At 46.0% G+C, this 22,577-nt stretch overlaps 1 protein-coding gene across 1 annotated transcript in view; it reads right to left on the reverse strand.

Moving 5' to 3' along the window:
• Window positions 1–22,577, reverse strand: part of PAPPA (pregnancy-associated plasma protein A, pappalysin 1) — a 175,200-nt gene that overhangs the window by 19,470 nt on the left and 133,153 nt on the right. The window contains exons 14-19 of the mRNA XM_010189570.1: window positions 18,962–19,130; window positions 12,417–12,600; window positions 9,640–9,850; window positions 8,881–9,052; window positions 5,373–5,520; window positions 2,731–2,840 (exon numbers count right to left, since the gene is read on the reverse strand). Coding sequence (XP_010187872.1) covers window positions 2,731–2,840; window positions 5,373–5,520; window positions 8,881–9,052; window positions 9,640–9,850; window positions 12,417–12,600; window positions 18,962–19,130 — 994 coding nt within the window. The remainder of the gene's footprint in view (window positions 1–2,730; window positions 2,841–5,372; window positions 5,521–8,880; window positions 9,053–9,639; window positions 9,851–12,416; window positions 12,601–18,961; window positions 19,131–22,577) is intronic.

The raw sequence follows: 22,577 nt of genomic DNA on the forward strand, positions 1-22,577 counted from the left end.
GATTTGGAAGACACTGCCAACTTGCACTGATTTCAGCAAACTGTTTTGAACCCAATAAAGGAACTCAGCCTAAATCAATTCTGAAAACCACAGTCATATTTAGACATTTTTCAAAATGAAATATCTGTTGTTGTTGTTCCTGTAAGAGAACATTTAATTTTTAAGTTTTTTTTTTCATTTTCATTAAATAAAAAGTTTAAGAAAAATCCTTGGAAATGAAATGTTAAGTTATGTTCAAACCAGCAGGTTTTTTTCTCAATCTTTTGGTTCACCAAAAATCACAACAACAAAGTAATGTTGATTAGGAGAAAACATTTTTTGGGGTAAATTTGACAGAACTTCCAGCGAACCGAAAAATCAAGTGATTTGCACAGCTCTGCTCTAAACAACTCTCAGAGGAGGGACGGTTCCTGCTTCCCACTTTGCTTCCATAACAGCTGTTGCTTGAGCAGCCACACACAAATATTGTTTTCTTTTTCCTTGCCGGCTCTCCCTGTGTTTTAGCTGTGCCTGTCCTCTCAAAGGTGAACTCCACAGACCAGTCCTGCCTTTATCTGCTTCTCACACTGCACTCATTTAGACATTACTTGTGCCTGAAATTAAGCACCTAAAAGTGTTTCCTTTACGTCACTCGAGGACTTTGAGATCCACAAAGACTCGCCGTGTAAATGCAACCAGCTGCTCCCTTTACTCGTATGGCACAACAGCAAGCTGTCGCTGACCATAAATAGAGACACGTATTATTAATGATATATAACATATTGCCATGGAGACCTTCCCCTAAGGCATCCTAGTCTAGTCTCTCCAGGGTCTTCCGGGTCCCACTGACAGCAGCGTCTCCCCCCATGGCACCCCGCAAGGCACTGCTCCCTGTGGGTGACATCCCCTTATCTGGAGAGTTGAACAAGGAGGATCTTTTACAGCTGCCACAAAAATCTCAGCATCATCCTCCTCATCTCCTAAAGGCTCCCCTCCATCTTCTAGCACAAGTTTTCAAACCCAAATCTCACTCTCTGGTTACAAAAGATCTGTGAGGTTGAGCTTGTATCTGCTCACAGTCTAAAGCTCTTGCAAGATCCTCAACATAAGGGCAAAACAGGTCTTATTTACCACTGTACTCTTGAAAACCATGATTTCTCCTCCATCCCTCACTCCCCTCATCTCCCCCTTTACCTCTCTCTGTTTTCCCTGCTGCCTAATGAGCCCTCCAGAGACCTGCAGGTATAAAACTCGTTACAGCTCCCTCTGTGTACCCCCATCAATAAACGCAGGAGCACAGCAGAGAGTGGGAGAGAAGCTGTCACTTTATTTCACCATGAATTACAAAACCACTTTAAAGTCTAGCTCTGGAGAAAGGGCTAGAGAGAAATTGTCCCTAATTCAGAGACCGGGCCTTTCTTTATGTTTCATGCCAAGAACTTGGCAAAGCCCAGACTTAGGCAGTAATGTAATCTCGGCATCTGGAGTGAGTGGGAAGCTGGGAAGGACACTGCGAGCTTGTCATATTTTCTGAACTTAGGTTCCCCACCCCTCTCCAGGATTTATTCTATTCCTCCATGTGATATAGGGAAATATAAAGTGGTGGAGATTTTTGGAGGGGCTCACTCTCCACAGATTTCAAAAATCTCAAACCCAGGTACATATTTAAGCATGTAGAGAAGCAAAGAGACGGTCAAAGCTGCTCAGGACCTGCTGAGGTTGTGTTGGCTGCCTGTTCTCCTAAATCAAGCTCAAGTGGGCGAAATGGGCTTCTACAAAGCCAAGGCCAAGTACGTAAAACCCAACAGTGTTTGCTCAAGCATCACCAGCAACCTGCACCCTGGTGACAGGTGATGTGACAGCATCTTCTGCCGTGTGCTTGAGCATGTCCAGGTAAATGTCTACATCAGCAGAAACACTGCATAGACACAAGTGCCTCTTTATATGCGTTTCTAGGCAGAAGGGCACATTTGTGTAGGTGAGGGTTTAAAGAAAGAGGTAGATGAGTGTGTCTCCGACTGGTACCCAAGTGTAGGCATGAAACCAAGCAGCTGTTTGCTGCATGTGTGTGCAGAGGACAGCGCACGTACGTGTCCCCACTGGTACAGGCTGATGCCGGCGTGTGCTGGAGGACGCACAGGACGGTTGATGGTTGAGCGGTTGATGGTGCCTGCGCGTCTGCAGCGGGCAGGAGGAAGGAGCGGTGACCTCTGGCAGGGGCTGTGCTGAGCAGGCAGCTCTTGCATGCGGGCGAAGGGGCGGGGGGAGGACACAGCCAGCTCTGCTGGTTCAGGAAATGAATACCCTCTGTATTAGCTTCTTTTGGCGTCCAGAAGCAGTGCTGAAAAGTCAGCCCTGTTACCCAAAGCGTGCAAAATACTGAAGAGGAGGGAGAGAGTAAAACCTGGCCAGTCCCCTTTCTCTTTCTGCCCATCACATTTTCCTCTGTAGTGACTCATGTTTCCAGACCAGAAACATGCTGCAGGTGCCGGGTGGATCTGAGCACACTGATGCCCACATGTCTTCACCTTGAACTGACTTTCACTGGGAAATCATAGAGAGAAAGCAACTTGCAGAGAAAGCCACCACATTACTAGAACACACAAATACACAACAGCAATCAGGAATTCTCCTCTAACAGACAGAAGAGATCCCCACGTATTCCCCGAATGAACCACAGGTAACGCTGTTCGCTCACTGCATGTAAACACACAACAAAGGATGTTGTTAGTAAAATCATCAGGCACTGACCTTCACTCTTTGAGGGTTCATCCAGTGCTGGATGTCTTGCACGGTCTCATTGATGCGCAGGAGGATGGGCTCGTGGCTGTGATCCAGACAGGAGGTGGTACACTCCGCACCTGCAAAAAACATAGACAGGATAAAGCAAGCAGCTCCTGACCCTTTCAGCATCCTTACAGTTGAAGGACAGGATTAGGGCCCGTTTTTCCCAAATTGCAATTAGTAGTCAACCATAACTATCACATATCTCCTTGCCGCACATGAAATGCTGAGTACAACCCTGCAACTCAGCGGGAGACTGTGGGGGTGGCAGATACTCCAGGGCCTTTTTTGTATGAGCTGCATATCTAGGTATTTCTCTGGCTATTAACTCCAAGAAGGGGGTCAGGATTTGTGCTTTCAGATGATCAAGAAAATGTGAAGGTTTCTCCTTTTCAACTGCTCTTTCAAGCAATGGGACTTATTAAAGCAGAGGCTGTTGAACTCATCTCACCTATGACATGACAGAAACCTACTATTTGATCTGTAAAATTTACAGACAATAACAATTTTTCAGAGGGTGATCAAGCCTAATGATATTGCAGACGAGCTATCACCTAAGTCCCACGGTCAAGAAGAAGTACGCAGAGAGGTAATGATGGCTTTCTTCACACATAAACCTGCTTTTTCTCTGATTAACTGTCATGCCCAGTGGGAATCCTGTCCTTTCTTTATTAAAACACTCTGCGATACTCTGCAGCAATATCCCAGAGCCCTGTGGTGACACAACTGTAAGCCCTAGTGTGTTGGACCATTACCATTTCCCCCCTGGAAAATCACTCTTGAATGGCACAGCTGCTGCAAACATATCATTAGGATTTCTGCACTCCAATCAGCGCTGGGGGAGGAATTAATCTCCACACTGGTTTGGAGAGCTGAACCTTTGGCTCAGCACACACCTCAGCCTGGAAGGGCAGATTAGGTGTCTGAGGAATTACCGAAGGTGTGTGGGATTCATAGTGACCATGACTGGATGCTATTATTTTCCCCACCTGCTTCTGCCTTCTCACGTCCTCCCACATGGAGGAGGCAGCAGGAGCAGAGCAGACCCAGGCTGTTGAGCCAACAAGACGGGGAGCACCCCGGGTTTGCTTTGCTTTCCAGTGGTAGTGGCTCCATGGACCCGCTGGATGAGTGCCTGGTGGCATCAACCCCATTGCAAGTGAGCGGCAGGAGAGCACCCTTTCAGAAGGACATTGATCGGGCTTCCAAAAACACAAAGAAGAGAAGAAAACCCCAACAACCTGATCCCGAAAGGTGATGCTGGGTGAGCCTAACAAAGTGTGTGGTATGTCTCCATCTGCTGAGGATAAGAGCCAATGGCTGGTGTGCCCTCTCCGAGCTCTTCCTCCCTCTCCAGTAAGAGCCACGCTCTCACAGATGATCTGTCCACAGGTCCCTCACATTCACAGTGGCTGCGTGGTCCCATCCCAGGATCAGGCCCACCAGACCTTGGGTCTGGGATCAGTATTTCTCTCCTTGCAAAATCCTGGCAGGCCTTGGGAGGTAACCTCATCTCAAGGGTAAAACTCCTCGCCGCAATAAGAGTCACCGTAGGCTGCTCCCTGCTCACTCTCCCGCGCTCTGCCATGCTATTTACACTCACAGAAAGAGGAGCGGGTCGGGATTGTTTTGATATATGATCTGTAATTAGCATCATTACAGAGTGGTGATCTCATCCAGGTCGTGTTCTACTCCCCAGGGAGGGAACACGAGGAGGCTCGTGGTCCCTCGCGTGGCTGCGATATAATGAGGGAGCTGTGCAACAAGGAGATTTCTCCAAGTTCAAAGGGACAGGCGGAGGGGGCTGGCAGGGGCTGGGGCTACAGGAAGGGACCTTGGGGTGTGCACGGGCTGCAGCCAGTGCGGCTCCCATTGCAGCCCTTTCAGCAGAGAGACCTCAAAAACAGAAGCTGAAAACACAATATAATGTATTTTCAGTGTGTAGTCTATCCCTCTCTCTGCCTGGGTGACAGTGCAAAGCTGAGCACAGGAAGGTATCGCTCCTTGCAGAGTGAGCAGGTACCCCAGAAGGAAGGGGAAAAACACATCCTCACAACAGCTCCTAAACAACTCTCACACCAAAGGGCATGCTCAGCTGGACTCATATTCTTCCTGAAAAGACCTGAATTACTCTGAAGCTGCACTTCCCTGCCAGTTTCCTGTCTTTGAACCTCTGGGGCATGCATGTGCATGTGTGGTTGAAGGAGGGGACATTACAAAAGTGTAAGAGCAAATGCAGATACAACTTCTCCCAGTGCTTTGAGGACTGGATGTGTCTCTGGCACAGTCCAGCTTGCTGGCTGCCCATTAAAACCAGCTGGCCAAGAAAGGACACAGTGAAACTGGAAGTGCTGCAAAGAGCAGGTGATCAGAGCACGTTACGTGATGCCTGGCCTCTCGAAGCTTCACATTTCCTAAAAGCAGTTCTCTGAAAAGCCTCCTGTAGCAGCCTCTCAGGCAAACAGGTCCAGAGAAGAAGGTGACTTCAAGGACCGCAGGCCTCTTCCTTCCTCCCTCCCGTTCCCATCCTATTCCCTGTCTCCTGTCCCACTGCTCCCCTCCGAGCTGCATGTCCCCACGGCAGACGGCTGGGGCTGATGCTCACAAACCTATGCCATAGCCGCCGGCGCACTGCAGCTTCAGGTGGCTGTTGAGCTGCGTGGGCAGCGTGCACTGGCCCTGCATTTCCCTGCAGAGATGAAAGGAGCCGCTCCAGGTGCCATCTTTCCGGCAGTGAATCACGTTGCTTCCACGGCCCTGGGAACAAGAGGAGGAGATAATGAGGTTGGTCACAAAAACAAAAGCAAGGACAGGCTGAGAAGTGAGAAAAGTGCAGAGCTGAGGCGGGAACAAAGTTCTGCTGAATCTAGGAGGGCCTCCAGTTGGGACTGCCAGTTCTGGGGTGGGCAAGGAGGAATATTCTTCCGAAGAATAAAAAAAAGGAAAGCTGCATTGCATATAAACATGTGCACACACCTCTTCTGTGGAAGGTAATGTCCTTACAAGACCCTTGCAAAGTCTCTGCCTTAGAATAGACCCACTCCAGTTGCGACAAAGGTGCATTCACCCTGTTTGCTTTGCTGTTGAGAGGTTTGTGTTGAAGACAGACAACCTTTTCCCTCTTCCCATTTTCTAACTAGTTGCATCATCTTTGTTTCGAAAAAGCAAGAATCCCCAATGGCCATCTGAAGGAGGCAGGAAAGTGGGATGTGAGCAGGGATGCTTAGCAGGGCAGAACGGGCTCTTTAGAGCTTGGCTGCCTTGAGTGACAGTAAACGAAGAGGCTGAGACAGACACACACCGAGACAGGTGGAAAGGAGAAAAAAAATTCCTTTGGTGTGGGAATGGGCAAGAAGCAGAATATGACATTTCTCTTATAGAAAAGATTCTCTGTACGATACCGAGGAATGAATACCAAAGTCCGAGGGGAAATATCATGCCCTTTAGAAACAACAAAGGAGTGTGCAGGCAATCTTTGTCAGATCTATCCTTACGGCATTGGGGATTTCTGCACAAGCTGTTTCTGCAGGATCTGCGAGCCCAACTGCCACGAAGTAATGTGGGACATCCAAGAGGAGGATGGCTGGTGTGGCTGGGCTCCAAACCTCCCACCAGAGCTTTGCTGGGTAGAAGAATAATGCAGGATCTCTGCTGCTCCTCACCCATTTTACATGCCAGGCATATTGCCCACAAACCTACCCTACTCTTGGAGACTGCACTTGGTATCTTTGGGGATCCCTTAGTGTGCTGTCTGTGCTGTGATCCCAGCAGGGCTGCTGGACTTTCCTTAGGAGCTCTTTCCCATGACCCACACCCCTTGTCACACAGGGATCTGCACAAGCCTGTGGTACCAGCGTGGAAGATTGTGCAGCCTTCAGTGTTTAGTCTTGTCCTTAATAACCTAATGCTTTTTCTTTTCTTTTCAGCTTTGTTGATGAACACGATGTTTTGTGAGATGCAAAGTGGTCTGAGCAGCAGACTGCTGCGTGAGATCTGCTTCCCCTTCTCTAGACATCTGGCCATTGCCAGAAGTAATAAGAAAATCATATGAGAGGATAATGGACCAGATGGACTCAGGGTGTGATCCAGCTTGGTGACTCTCAGCTAAGGGCCAGTTTGGCAGACCCTGATTAATTTAGACCTGACTGTTCATATGATTTGTGCACAATATTCGGAAATGGAAGACCCTTGCTCTGGGTGCCAGGGGAGGTACCTGCTTAAATGACCATTACATTCCTGGTGATTAAGAGATGCCATATGTACAGCCAAGTAATGATCTTTCAGTGTGGTGACAAATTCAGGAAGAGACCACTAAGCGATAATTGGGCAAATTTTGTTGTTTTAGCAAGTGTGGTGCACTTCCATTGCAGTTTGCATGCAAGGGTTCAAGCATGATTTTTAAAGGTGAGCCATGAAGCTTGATATAAGTTCCTGGAGCTGGCTATGCTTGAGGGTGCTATTGTAGTTTCTGTGACATACTCAGAGATCCCAGGATATCCATTGCTATAGTAACATACTGTCCATCATTCCCTGACCTGCAAAATCTCCTGTGAAAATCCCTGCTGGGTTTCTTGCTTGGAAGCAATGTGCATTATCACCTTATATAGCTGAGAGAGACTTAGTGAGGTTTAATCCTTAAATAATTAACACCTCTCAAGTGGTTCTGGCTTGTGCCAGGAGTCCTCCTTCTTTTTCTGTAGTCTATTTTCCGGAATATCTGGAAATACCTTTCCTGACAAATCCCTTTCTTGAGATGTTATCTGCTCCTTTGCTCAAGGTGCTTTCGCAGCTGAACAGTCACTACATCCTCCCTCACAGTGAATAGAGACATAGCTGTATCTCTCACTTCCCAGAGCTCACTTCATTATTGCTGTAACTCTGACTCCACTGCTTGCTTTTCTTCATGTCCAGCTCATTTAAAAGCAAACACAAACCCCTTATACCAGTTGTAGTTCCCCTGGTGGCCCCAGTTTCCTTGCACTGGCAGCAATGGTACATGTCTGCAGCCACACCAACCAGTCTGAGCAAGTGGTAGATGCACAAAGCCACAGACGCCGTATCTCAGAGCTCCCAAACTGCAGCCATGTATGCAACTTTGCATTTCTCAAGGCTCATAACCTCACATAAATCTTACACAAGAAAACCTTTTCCAGGTGCCCTGATGCAAAATCCCAGGGCTCTGCCTGTTGTCCCCATGAGGGGGACTGGCCAACCTGGCAGGGTATGGGGCAGCAATTGGCTTTGGGCATTTGGAGCAGGTATAAGAGACGTCTTTCAGATCACCAACCATAAGGCAGGATTGTTCCCTTTTTACTATATCCACAGAATCTGGAATGATATTAAAATGCCTTTGATAGAGCACTCTCTGCTCTCTGCAGCGCGTGTAGCAGCAGCAGCTTCTACATCTCCACTGTCTCTTCCCAAGTGTATTGAGCAGCAGCAGCCCTTCTGGGAGAAGTTACTTATCTCACAAACTATAATTACCCCTGGTGAGGAAAACTAAGCATTTCAAACAAGATACCAAAGGCCAGACCTTCTTGTATCAGTGAATACAGCTCCTAGGAACTCAAAGACAACATGCTGATTTATGCCAGGTGAGGATCCCTGATGCCAAATGACACCTTCACAGCCAGGCAAACATGGAAGTTCAGAGACAGTTTACCTGAGTAGTTGTAATCCCTGTAAAGCTGAATTATCACGTGGCACACATACACATATTGATAATGAGAAAAAGAACTGAAGGGAAAAGCAAGGTAAACCGGCATGAACAAACAGTACAAGTGTGGGTAATTCACATCCTACTTAACTACATTAATTGCTCCTTATTTTCTACCTGTATCTTAGAGCCACTGAGGCAGAGTTTTCAGCCACTTACTGTCCCAAGACAGTAAGTCACTCACTGCTAGTCCTCTACGGGTAATAGTTAATATCATTACTACTATTATAAAAATAATATTTCCAGCCTCTGCAGTAGCTTTCTCTCTCTATTTTAATTATGTATTTCCCTTCTCCATGTCTGTGTCTCAGAAGACCTCAACTGCACTTGGCCCCTCCAAGATCAGGGTCCTTAGGGAACATACAATAAAACCAAGCTTGTATGGGCTGAGAGAGACTCACCGACTGACTGTCGTCATCTTCACACTTGATCCGGCACTCGCTGTTGAACTGGAAGCCGTTGGAGCACTGGTAGAGCCCGTGAAACTTGGAAGGTGGAGGGTCGCAGGTAACAGGCACACAAGCGCCTGGCAGCCATGTGCCGTCTTGCGTGCACTGGATCTTAAAGGCTCGCCTTTTTGTGCAGAAAAAAACAAAGCCATTTAGTGAGAGGCTGAGTCAGTTAAGAGCCTCTAAAGCCTCCGAGTTCTGCTAGCAGGTTGCAGGGGATGGGTGTGCTTTAGCTTTTAACACTTGGGGAACAAATCGTGAATCTGCGTCATGAGGTCTCGGAGCAAAAATAAGGATTATTTGCAAAGCCAGCATTGAGCTGCCCAGCCTAAACTCCTCTTTTGGCCTTGGACACATCTCCCAAAAACTCCTTTCCCAAGCTTGTGGGCTGTGGTTGGTTTGAAGTGGGTTTGTGCAGAGTCAGAAGTATACGATAGCACTAACCCTTTCCTGCAGAGTTTCAAAGGGGACTCCCCAGGCCGCATATCAAAGGGGTATTTCTAAGGTAAGGTCTGTTTTTTGGGCACTGTTTAGGATTTTCAGAGAAGCCTAAGTGAGCTAGGTGCCTAAATCCCCTTGAAACTGCACAACTGTCCACTTGAAGGAATTGCACACGTAGTCTGTTATAAACAGACCATCTCTTTCCCAAAATCATTTTAACTCATGGCTTTCTGAATCACGCTGACTACATGGCATTACTCTTTCACGTACTTTCTTGCTTTCCTGGAGGATCCAGGGACATGGTAACCTGGTTTGCATTTGTACTTGCAAAACGAGCCCACTTTGTGCTTATCCTCTCGGCATCGAGTAGTCTGGAGGTCTGCGTTAGGGACGATGGAGGGTGCTCGACACATCAGCTCACACAGGGCCTCTGGAAAGGACCACAGTCCATCCTCCATGCAGGTCAAGTTGCTGTTGTTTCCTGAGAAGAACAGTGAGTAAAGTTAACAGCATTCAGCAGGACTATTATTTTTTCTAAAATGTCGTTACGCCCATAATATATCAAAAGCCACCTCAGTTGGTTTGACAAATGCAGCTGTGTACGTCCTATGCATTTTCTTTTTCTAGATGATGGCATTAAATCATTAAGGACTCTGCTTTCAGATGACAGGCAGACAGTGCTTATTTCAGGAAATGCATGGGGAAAACCATACTGGCTTTGTAATCTTTTGTATTTCTCTTCCTTATTTTGTTCTTCTCTGAAAGGAAGCTTGCTTCATACATCAACCTCTTCCTCTCCAAAGTCATGGCATTAACAGAGGGTTTGGGGCCATTACATTCTTCATTCTGCTTCTGTGTTATATCTTTTCCCTGAGTCTGTCCTTTTTATTTCAATTTTGAGCCTTTTGGAGCAGCATCTGTTAGTATTAGAGTCACTACTCCAACACAATGAGGAGCCATTCTCAGCTGGGGACCCTCAGTCCTTGGGGACTACTGTGATAAATACGACTCATAATACTCATTAGAGACTCATTTTCCTTAGGAAGCTTTCTTGGCCAGCACCTCAAAGGTAAAAGGTACAATAGATCTATTTGCCTTTGCTATGACCTACTTGACTTCAGAAGGTTAAGCTAAAAGTAGCCTAGTTGCAGTGTATTTTACATTCTTTGTTATTTTATGTTGTAAGTTGAAAAGGAATAAGCTTTTCCTAAGAAACAAAACATAGCTATGAGCCACTAACCCTTCAAAAATCCCTAATACTCTATTGAAATCCCCGAGCATTGCTGCAGGAACTCTTCTCAACCCACAATGCATATTTTCAACAGTAAGCCAACTTCAGAGTTATCCAAAATAATACTGACAAACTGCTAACCCCAGAGCAATGCCACCTCTCTGAGAGGGAAGGAGGAGAGCCGGGGTATGAGGCTGGAATCCTAAGAAGAAGAAAACAAAAGGCTCTGGAGGGCTCAAGAAGATATGTGAAGGAGCCCTCCTGCCCTACCCACAAAGATAAGAGAAGCCGCATTAAATCAGCCCTGGCTTTCTCCCTCCCCTCCCCAACTGCAGATGATTGCAGAGGTATTTTGTGCAGAAGGGAGCTCTTTTCTAGAGCACCAGCGTGCTCCTCTGCTCTGACTCACGCAGTGGCTCTGCAGACCAGCCGTGGTGATATCATACTTGCCCCTGCAAAGTGATAAGCTGTGACATTACCAACAGTGGCTGTCATGACGTCAGTGATTGAATTAGGCATGAGTCATCCGAACGCCATTCTCCAGAAGCTTAGTGGCAACATTTATTAGTCATCACCCATGGCTGTGCACCAAATGGTGCCTTTACCTCACAGCTCACAGAGTTTCTGGGCAAAAGTGGAGTGATGCTACACACCATAGCTGCACCCCTCACTCCAGCTACCCCTGTCAGAGTCCTCAGGTGAAGCTCTTGTTGGTCCTGCTTAATATCATTATTTTCCCTGCCTCCTCAAAAACACTCCAGGCATTTTCAATGAAAAAACATCTCTTGTTGAAGATGACCCTCTGAGTTTATGAACAGGCAAAGGGAATTCTTTGATAAAAGTTTTCCCTTTGAGAAGTCTTAACTTCCACTGCATGTTGGCTGCTAGTGGTTACCCTTCTAAGTTGGAGCTAAAATAATTAAGCAATTTGGTTATACAGGAAGAAGTCAACATATCTGTAATGAAGAATACTTCCCAAAAGCAAAACTAGAGTTTAAAATCAATCCTAGCAAAAAAGGTGATACCCCATAAGCAAAAGAAGCTTATACAGCATTTGTACCCGAGTCGACAACAGCAGTTAAGATTAACCCACTGCAAGATGACACATTAATTTGGCTCTAATGTTCTTTCAGATTAACAATGATATCTTTTCTTGTTTCCTGAGGACCAGATCAAAAAGGTTAATACACCTGTGAGCAGAAGAGTTGATGGTGCTGAGAACATGACAGAGATACTACCAGATGGGGGAGAAAAGGAAAAAAAGCAACAGGGTGTATTATTTTTAGGGAATTAAATTGTAAAGAGTCCCAAACAAGAAGGGGAGAGAAAGGTCAGAGGTAAAGCAAGATGAATGTGGAATAGGAGAGAGCTCACAGGTGGATTTGGAAAAACAGTGATGGGGGACCATGCCAGTGGGACATGGAACTTTTCAGTCTTCTGCCTTTCCAAATACATGGAGGGGGTATAGAAGGGAGACAGACACAGAAAACAGAGAAGGCATGGGAAAGAAGATGAGGGAGTTCAATTTGATTTATCCCCATGACTTTTCCATGTTTTGGTTGTATGGAAGCAATATTCACTGTCATTACTGCCTGGCCAGCCGTGATCAAGGAAAGGTCAAAGGAAGGTAATAGTGAGATGCAAAGGAACTTAACTTCTAATATAAATAAACCTTCCCATAGAGTCTCATAATTCTTCATACTTAAAATATCATGAATAATTCTAAAACAACAGCAACAGTAACATATATTAAGAGGAGCAGTCTGTGTTAGCTGTGCAGCCATCCCCAGGTCACTGCACAGACACTCTCCCCTACCTTTCAGAAGAGCAGGAGGTCGGCAAGTGAAGGAACATTTCTTGCCAAAGGTGGTCCCCTCGCTGCAGTTGAAGGTGGCTGGGTAGACATGGTACTGGTCTGGGACACCGCAGTCCACAGGCTCACAGGTCACCTGCTTGTTCCACTTCCCATCCGTGCAAGTCATGGTGATGCTGGACTCCATCTGGAAAACAGATACAGGCCTACAGCCACCACAGCCAGCAAGGGAGAGATCAGAACCCTTTCAAGCCTAATATCAGCCATTATTTTGGTCAAAAGTTAAGCAAAACCGGGCCTGCAGCTACTAAAAACACCAAGACCCCACAAGAAATGCTGTCAGAGAATGAGGATGGGTTACTGTCACCTCCGGGGTGAGACACCAAAGTGCTTCAATATGAAGAGTGGTGTAGTGTGCAGCACTACAAACAACCTGAAGTCTCTTCGGCATCACCTCCCGAGACAAGCTGGGCAGCCCGCTGCTCTTCCCTGCCTCCAGAAAGGAGCATGCCAGCGGGAGCTGTTTGGAGCTGACAGCTGTCCCCAGTCCCTGTCACCTTTGCAGTGACACAGCCACTCCAAGGGGATCCCTGTGTATTTGTGAGCAGTCAAACTCCCTCTTGGGTTTGAAATAGAAGCCAATCTGACATGAACCCTTTTGGGACTCCCATCCAAGGCTCTCCCAAGAGATGTCAATCACCCTTGGACTGGGGTACCGAAGGAGGTGACCTGGCCCATGTCAGCACTGTGTTGAGATACTGACAGCTGCTGGTACGGCTTCTACTGTCAGATTGCCCTGAGGCTCCAAATGACATCAGGGCCCTGCTGCCCTAGCGCTGTGGGCCCTGGTATGCTTGAGAGATGGACTTCTTCCTGGAGGAGTTTGTAATGGACAGACCCAAGAGCATCCTGCCTATACGTTCACCTGGCACTTGAGAGGTCAAATACAGAGTCAGTGCCTGTGCTTTGACTTCCCTAATGTCACTCTACTGTCACAGCAACACAGGAGCTACACTTATATGGATTTGAGGAATAATCCAAACAATGCAGATTGAAATATTGAAGTGCTAGGGAGAGAGAAAAAAAAAATGGGGGGAGGTAAAGGAGCCACCAGTCCAAAGCTCAGATGAAGAATTAATTGGGTGACCAAAGGGCAAACAGATGTTGGCAAGGAGAACAGAATAAACAACATATACACTTTCTAATTAAAAAGGGAAAATTATTAAAAGCTAGAAGTGAAGAAACTCATCATACTGGAATACAGAAAGGGACAGAAGAAAAAGAAATGTGAGAAACCCAAACAGGGGAAGGGGAAGATATGGGCGAGGAATCTGACCAAGCCAAACAGCAGCACTCCTCTACCTCTAGGGAATATTTTATTCAGGACTGGTACGCTCACAGGAGATTTGCACCGCCGACCATTGATCTGGGTTTATAAAAGGAAGGGGAATTTTTCTAGCACACATCAAAGGGACCTGGATTCCCTTTTTGCAAAAACACCCTAATGGTTTCAACAGAAGTTCAGACCTGTCTCCCTTTGATATATGGTTGCGTTCAAAATGGAAAAAGCAGTCCCAGAGCTGAGAAACTGGACACTTCCCAAGTGGGCACAAAACCCCTTTTCTAGACCGTGGAGTTTATTTAAACAGGGAGCACTGCTGATGGAAAAAAATGTCTTTTCTACAAATTTAGAGTAGCATATTCTGGGATTCCCAGAGTGCCCAGGTGAAGTGACACTGTGTCCTCATTCCCAATCATTTTGCTCTCCAGTGGCTATTAATTCTGCCTTTGTGGCTTATCCACAGAATATCCACACCATTTAAGTATATATATATATTCTGTAGACAGTTGATTACTTGATGATGCCAGTGCTTCCAGGAAGTTGTGGTGTGATGGCCACAGAAGAGATAATATAGCATATATCCATATATTCATAACACATACACAGCAACATCACCACCAGGTTTGCACTCCAGGCTGGGTTGCTCCAGCATTCAACAAAACCTCCGTTTCCCTTAACGAATGCTATCATCAAGCACCAGCACCATGGCTGCTGGGCACCTCCACAGGAGGAGGTTAAAACATAAAACCAAGCGATCAATGGAAAAGACGTGAGTCTGGCACTGTATCTTGCTGGATCCACACTAAGCACAGAGAAGCTCTATCAATGACAGGAGATTCAACTCCAAGAATTCAGTTATTAGTGTTGGTGTGATGTAGTTTAGGGATAAATGATTGTTCCTACGAACTGATACTGACTGCTGAGACACAGTATGGTGCACAAGGGAGTTTCTCTAACCACAGGGTTGTGCATCAGTTGTAGCTCTACATAAACAGTGCAAATTCAGAATTCAGAATATGAAACAAACATAAAAACAGAAGCAATATTTGTGCACAAGAGTCCCACCTTACAGAAAAGGGGCAAGAACGTTTTGCCTAAGTTAACACTTGGGGAGGTATTTCAGCTGCAGCCATGGGTGCTGTTAGCAGAGAGCTGCAGGACACGCCAGCCTGCTGGAAACACAGCATGCCTGGGGTCACCCTTCCTAGAGGGGATCCCTTCATTAAAGCTCTGCTCCCACTGCACTTTATTTCTGCCCCTGTTCTAGACATTGTTGTGGAAAAAAAAAAAAAGAAAGAATAATATTAGTCTCTCCACATCTTCATCTCTGGGTTTTTCCCCATGGTGTTTTCCTGACAAAAACACCAACCAGATCCAGAAAAGTCACCTCCTCCCAGACCTGGGTGGCTTTTCCTCTGCCTGGCACTCTGGCAAGTCCATTCCCATGCAGAGAAGCTGTACCCATGTGGGTAAGACCCTGGCTTCTCAGCTTTTCCCAGTAATTTGTTCCACACTTTGTATTATGGAAGCTGAGGTTTTCAAGGTCAGACATAATAATGGCACATTTTGGAGCATGTCTATCATGTCATCACTTCAAGCAATAGGAGCACATGCATTTCTGCAGCAGGACATAACAGAGAACATTCCCTGCAATGGAGACAAAGATGGGTGGCTTTGACTGAAAGCACAAAGGACAACCCTACCACGGAAATCATTGCAGATGGCACCCACCAGCTTTCAGCTTCTCCCTCTTGCAATGTTCCACCCGAAGGTGTGGGGCAGGACCCCAGGCTGCTGAGCAGGAGCCCAGCTTTCTCTAGCACCACACCACAGCTCGGGGGCATTTCCAGTGCTGTTTTTGGATCCGGCACTAGGTCTTTGTGGCAGCATCTGTGTCTGCCTTTGCAGATCTCCCACCCGAAGCCTGAGCAGGCACGTGCCTGTTTCGCCTGTCTGATCTGACAAGGTCACCCAGCTCACAGCAGTCCATACGAAGCACTTGGCTTTCTCATCTGGTTTATTAGCTGTCACTTTGGGCACTTTACGCTGCTTTGACTGGCATCACAGCAACCACTTCCCTTCATGTCCTGCCTTCCAAAAGAGGCTTATGAAAGGAGGGAGGGCGAGGAGGAGAAAAGAGGAAAAAAAAAGAAGGGTCTCCAAAGATGCAGAGTGCAGTACAGTGAAGAGGATGCAAACTTAAACAAATCTGGTGCCAGAAAGATTTGTTTCTTGGGACTTTTAACAGCTTGGGAGAACTCATGTCTCCTTCCTGCTGCCCAAGATCCCAGCCGGCTCCTTCTTCAAGCGATGCTTCACGTGTGAAGTTTCCTCTCCTTAAAAATGAACAGCTGTGCCCTCCCCTCTAAGTATTCTTCCACTTCTGCCCACTACTGTGCCTCTAATTGAACCCACATGAGCCGCGCTTTCTTTTCCTGGCATGATTGATGATGCCTTTGCACAACATTAGGGAGCTGCTGGGTTTTAAATAACACCTCTTGACCAGAGCAGCAGTGGTGGTAGCTTCAAGGAGAGATGACAACAAGTAACTGAATGAGCGGGGCTTTCAGCAAAGGACAAGGGGGAGGAAAGCAGTGAAAGACAAAGGGTGAAACGGAGGAGAAGAGAAGAAAGAGCGATGGAGCTGTGAGGGGGGTGGGAAGAAATGGGGGGGAAATGAAAACATCCTGAGATCTTCTTTGTGAGAAAGATACACGAAGGACTTTGCTCCATCACCACGCAAACCCTTTTTTTTGTTGTTGTTGCTGAAGTCCCTAGATGAGGATCAGAGTGAGCCCAGGAGTCTGTAGACAGCTTCACTTTTTTAAATTTGATTTTCAAACAGCAGTTCTACTGCACATAGTGCTGATGGTTTTAGGGTTTGGTGATTTTATGGAGTTTTAACAGAATTTGGGAATGGGAGCTTCTCAGAGAGCAGAGATGAATGAATCTTTTGCCCTAAGAATGATTTAAATGGTGGCTTCAGAAGACGCAGAGGCCAGAAAGTGCAGAAACTGTTAAGAAGATTTTCAAAGACCCCTTAGATGTAAAAGATTGATTTGAGATGTGACTTGTGCCCCTACATCTCTGAGGTGCTTTTGAAAATTTTGCTTTTAATTCTCTGTTCACCCTTTTTTTCTGCCTTTTAGTGAAATATGGAAGACAAATGTGGTTCAGATGCTAAACCAGGGTGTTTTCACTGGTCTGTGAATCATCTTCATCAGTGTGCAGTGGCCATGGGCCACCGATGTTCAGTCTGCTCTTTAAGCCTCCTTCCTACCCAAGAGTGTGAGACATCAGCATGTGCAAAGCTACTTTCCTTCCTCCTCTTCCTTGTACAGCCCTCCACGCCATCAGTTAAATGAGGAAAACCAGCTCCAGACTCTCAAGTCATTCAATCAAGCAAAATGACTTGAGATGAGACCCTATCTCATCTCCAAATGCTCATGATGAGAAGAGGAGCTGGAGCTGGGAAGCAATTGTGGGAAGAGCACAATGCAATTCAATAGGACATAATACGAGGAATTCAAACCACGGATTCAGGACTTTCTCAGATAATTCATTTCTTCCCTACATGTTCCACAAGTTCTGGCTTGGAGCACCTGACACAAAGAAATAAAACACAATGACAGTGAAAGAAACTGTCCACTCCTTTTCAACAGATCTCTGACGCACATGAATAAACTTTTAAAGTGTGTGTTTAATGTGCTGAGCTGGACATCGATGACTTTAAGATGCTCCACTCCTTCCTCGATTTGAACAATGAATGCACAGCACTGAGCAAAACAAAGCCATTGGCCTCAGGGTTTTATCAGCGGAAAAAAGACGAAGTGCAAGAGCAGAGCAGGGCGAGAAGAAGCGTGTTGTAATAGGCAGTGAATCACGTTAGTGAGGGGTGCTAAAATCCTCCACTCCTGTCATATGAGTCTGATCAAGGCTCTGAAACCAAGTGGCTCAGAGCAAAACCATACACAGTTGGCTGAGCCTCCCAAAAAGGTACTTCTTGCATTTAAATGACACGGCGCGGGTGAAACATGTTTAGGCTGTTTTATTTGGTTTGGGATTCCTGTGCGCTCAATGTAGAGATCCCTTCCAACTATTTCCTGGTTCAGCCATTCAGGCTCGTTTGAGAACTTGATTTCTGCTCTGTAAAAATGCTCAGCTGGAGCTGGGGTTCTGGTGCTGATGCCAATTAGGATGGAAGGGGCCCAGCTTGCGGGGTCTTGTATTTGTTTTGTAATTGAGTTGAAAGGGCTGACTCATTCCCCTCCACTCTGCCCCCCCTCCGCGAGCTTATGAAGAACACAGTATTTCACAAATATAGATGGGCTGCTGAGCGTAGCTGCCTGCCCCCAAGCCCTCCCTGGCCCCAGATGGGTGTTTCTGCCTCACAACATGCGAGAAGGTGCCGATGGGGGAAAACACCCCCATGTCGCGCTCCTGGGACCTGACAGCATTAGAGATGCTAGCAGTGCAAACTGGGGTCCCTGCTCTGTACCCACGTAGCCCATGCAACCTGTTCCCAACAGCGTGCTGAGGCTGGGTCATGATGCACAACTTGTCCACCTCCCCCAGCACAAAGGACCTGCATTTTTTAAAACCGTTTGAAGAAATTCATAGTTTTCCTCAACCACTGCATCACGACATGCTGCTTTTGTAGGACCAGATTATTAATGCATGGCTTAGTAAAGATGGGGAGCACTCCCTGGTGCACTGGAGTAGGTTTCTGGTGCTTTGGAAGCAAAAAGATTTGGGTCCTTTCTTCTACCCCTTGATACCACGCATTTCTGCAGTGCCAGGGTGTGGAAGCAGACAGACTGAAACACTGCAAAGGAGTTAAGACATTGCTAGCCTCAACACTAGGAACACAAATGAGATATTTTGCCCAGAAACTGGTTGTGCAAAAAACCAAACACTCCAACCCCAATAAAACAACCTAAGAAATGTAGAGCCAGGGAGAGCAGAGAAGACCTGAAACATTTTTGGTTGAAAATTTCTAAATTTGGGGAACATCTGAGCTTTGCTTACTGTCAGTACCCCTTTCTACAGAGTCTGATGGCTCCTATTCTGATGAGAAGTATTTGGATACGGTCTTGTCCCAAGGCTGAACTGAGATTTTGGGATTTAGGCTGGGCTATTTCTCAATTTCTCCACATCGGTTTGCTCATCCCTGTCTTGCAGGCGATACCAAACCAGCAGAACAAACCTGGCTCTTGCTGAGATCGTCATCACGCTGGACTTGCAGAATGTAGCCCCTCCTGCAGCTCACATGGCACTGGGCACCGTTGTACCATCCCCCCCCGCTGCAGTTGAGCAGCGCGTTCTCGATCTCCAGCTTCTGGCAGTCGGTGGCTTCGCAGGAGTAGTGGACGCAGCTAAGTGGGAGACAAGAAGTGGTATTTTTATTCGTTTTATTTAATTCATTTCACAACAGAAAGCATGTCTGTCTGACAAACCCATCATCCGCAACAGGTACACAGAGTGCACACTGAACGCAACTGCAAAGGGCTCCTTATCCGCTGCACACTCTCTAGTTATGTCTTCTGAGGGACAGGGACAGTGACAATGCTGATGACAATGAAAGCAAATTACAGGTCTTGTGGCAAGAGGGAAGAGCCTGCCAATTCTGCAGAATTACCTTCCATTCTGCAATATTCACTGAAGATAAACACCACGAGAAACTGCACTGTGGCCTTCCTACTCCTGCACCACTGTGCATCCATCCATCCCACGAGAGCACTCTCCCTCCAAGAGCAGTCCTTAAGCCCCATCCAATTTTAAATCTCTGCTGAATTCAGGCATGCCTGGTATTGCTGGTGATAAATGTGCATGTGTGTATGTCTGAGGAGGGGTTTCTGCGATGGACATTCTTATCTTTGAGAACCTCGATTGAAATCAACACATTCATTTTATTCCACTTCAGGAGGAACACCAAACATCAGCTGTGTAGCTGAATTGATAAGCTCTTATCAAGCTCAGCAGCACGCTGTCATTTCAGATCGCTCCAGTTGCTATCTTGCCATCCATAAAATGTTTCCCCGGATGGAAACTCTCTGCTCTCCCTACAGTGAATTATTGTAACATTTAGCACAACTTATAAAAAGAGGGTTTTGTTTTATTTTTGTATACACAAAGATGTCTGGTATACACAAAATCTTTCACCATCTCTGATGATCTGAGCCAAACATTATAGCACATGTTCAGCTGTGAGTATGGGGCAGTCCCTCAGCTAAAGGGCAATGAAAATGCTGAGAGTCTTAAAGCACATTCAAATACATTTTGCTTGATTAGAGACAAAATTTCTGGGGTGAAGGATTCGTACAACACGATATGTATCTACTGAAAATTAAACTGAATTTAAAATACAGTTAACTTAAATCTGAGGAGAGAAAACCTTGACTTATTTCACCATCTACGTGGGTAGGAAAGAACCCAAAACACAGGAAGTTGTAGAAAGAAGTGAAAGCAATGCATCAATATACATATTTTGAAATGGATTACAAGCAAGCTATTCCCATCTCCTAGAAAAAGGGTTAGCAGCCACCAAAACCCCATCCATCTTAGTAGGCACAGGACTTAGCATATGCATGGTGTTTTGCTGTGTTCAAAGCATTGTGCAGACATTATCCAATTAATTTTCATGACACCTCTGTGAGACACCTGGTATTTTTATCCCTCTGATACTGATAGAGAAGCACATCTGCACATGTCTCTACTGAGCTCTAGATTAAATGACAGTATTGTGTACCTCCACAACTCATTGCTCTGTCTCACACTGGTGCTATACGGGAAGTGCCCACTGCTTGTAGTTTAAGGTTGCTTGTTCAGTGGCAGCCCTTCCCTGGTGTGTGATGACTCATAAACAATTTGTACATTCAGAAAGATCTTATTTTCTCATTGTGCACAAAGTATTGTCACTGACAGGACTGAGGGAGGAGAATTCCACCTCTGTGTTGGCCAACTTAATACCCTTGTATGAAACAAACTGCACCCTGTCTCTCAGTACTACAACGGTGTTGCTCATTACTCCTGCAGACCCGATGATCCTCTGTCAGAGCTGACCTATACAGAGTGATCCTGCCTTCAGCAGGTTCTCCCTGCTCCCATACTAAGAGTTTCATACATGTTTTCCAGTCACTGCAACTCATAGCCTGATATACTAATTAAAACTGCCACTGATTTCACTTTAAACTGGTCAGTAAGGCTGCGGGTGAGATGGTGGAAGAACATGTGGACAGTATATCCTACTGCCTGGGTGGTCTTCTCTTGCAGAGAAATGAGGTGAGGAGAACGGCCACGTGCAATTGTCTTGTAAATGCCCAACATGAATCACCCAGGAGCGTGAACCACAGCCCTCACCTGTTTTGGTATCACCCATGTGGGCAGCTTTACATCCTGTGGCTCCCCAAGTAGAGCACTAACTTACTGTTGGCACCACAGTTGAGTAAGTCACCAACTAGCATCAGCAAGAGTATCTGAACATGGATGTTGAGTGAGAGCGTAAATGACAAAAGACATCTTGTTGAACCCTGCCTACGTGTCCCAGTTACACCTCCCCATGAAGGACAGCTGTCACTTTGCTCCCCTCTGTTTTTCAGATGGTGAGGCTGCAAGACGAGTCCCTCCTGTGTCAGGGCTCCAGTGACAAGGAAGTTGACTCACTGAGGAAAGAAGTGAGCACCATTGCCAAGCCATTCTCAGAAGAACATATTGCAGACCTTGACTCCCCATTGCAAAACTCCTGCAAAATCTGAAAACCTTTCTGCATGAATGTTGGAAGGGTAAAATAATAGCAGACCTATTTCACTTAATACTTATGTGAATCAGTGTGCTGCACATTGATGTGGCACTGAATCCAGCCTTGAATGGCTTCAGAGAGAAGGATGAGCCTAAGAAAACCTTTGCAATTTGCACAGAGGGAAATTTGGAGCAATGTCACCACAGTCAGTGGCATTGCTTTTCATTTCCAACAATGTAAAGGAGAAAAAGAATCTAGTTTCTTGAGTTCATATCAGGACACCAGATGAGCATGCCTGGGCTTAAAAGTTCTACAGAACTGAAACGCCACAGACAAAAGCATTAAGAAACACTTATTGTGATGTTCTTCTTTCTGTTTACAAGTCCCTTTGTGGTCTTCTAAAATCGCCAAGGAACATTTTTAGCCACCCCCTCCAGGCTCCAGATTATGCCTCGGTTAGCAGATCATCTGGGCAGCTCTCTCTGTCTGTAACTCTATATGAATGACTTCAGTGACAAACAATACAACCATTCACTTTTTGTAAAAAAGCAGCCACTGCCACCAAATGTTTCCAATTTAAATATTTCTGGTTCTCTAGCTACTGGTTCCAATTTGGTATCAGCTACTGTCAGCCATAAATCCCAATGAATTTTGAAGTCACAATCCTGAATTGAGTTCTGCAAATGCAGAATTAAGAAGGAGAAATGAATATTTCCAAGTAGGAAGTTTAGACAAAGGACCCATAACATCCATATTGCAGAATTGTGGGTTACAGAAGCTCTTGCACGGGTACTGCCATTTAACAGTGGTTAATCATCACATGCTCCAGAAATTATGCATTCCTCACGAAAGAAACAATGTAGAGCATCTGAGAATTAAATCAGTTCTACTTTAACTCATGTTGATTCCTGGCATAGGACACCTTATCCCATTTTCTTGCAATAAAAATTGGGTGACTTCATCAAAACTGCCTATTTAAAATCATCCCTGGTCTGTCTTAAACTCCCCAAATGTACCTGGAAATTGCTTGCCAGAGTACGAGATGGCCTGAACAAAGGCTATGCAAGGGATCCAAAGACCACTC

Source organism: Mesitornis unicolor, unplaced genomic scaffold (genome assembly GCF_000695765.1).
Source record: "Mesitornis unicolor isolate BGI_N332 unplaced genomic scaffold, ASM69576v1 scaffold8578, whole genome shotgun sequence".
NCBI lineage: Eukaryota > Metazoa > Chordata > Aves > Mesitornithiformes > Mesitornithidae > Mesitornis > Mesitornis unicolor.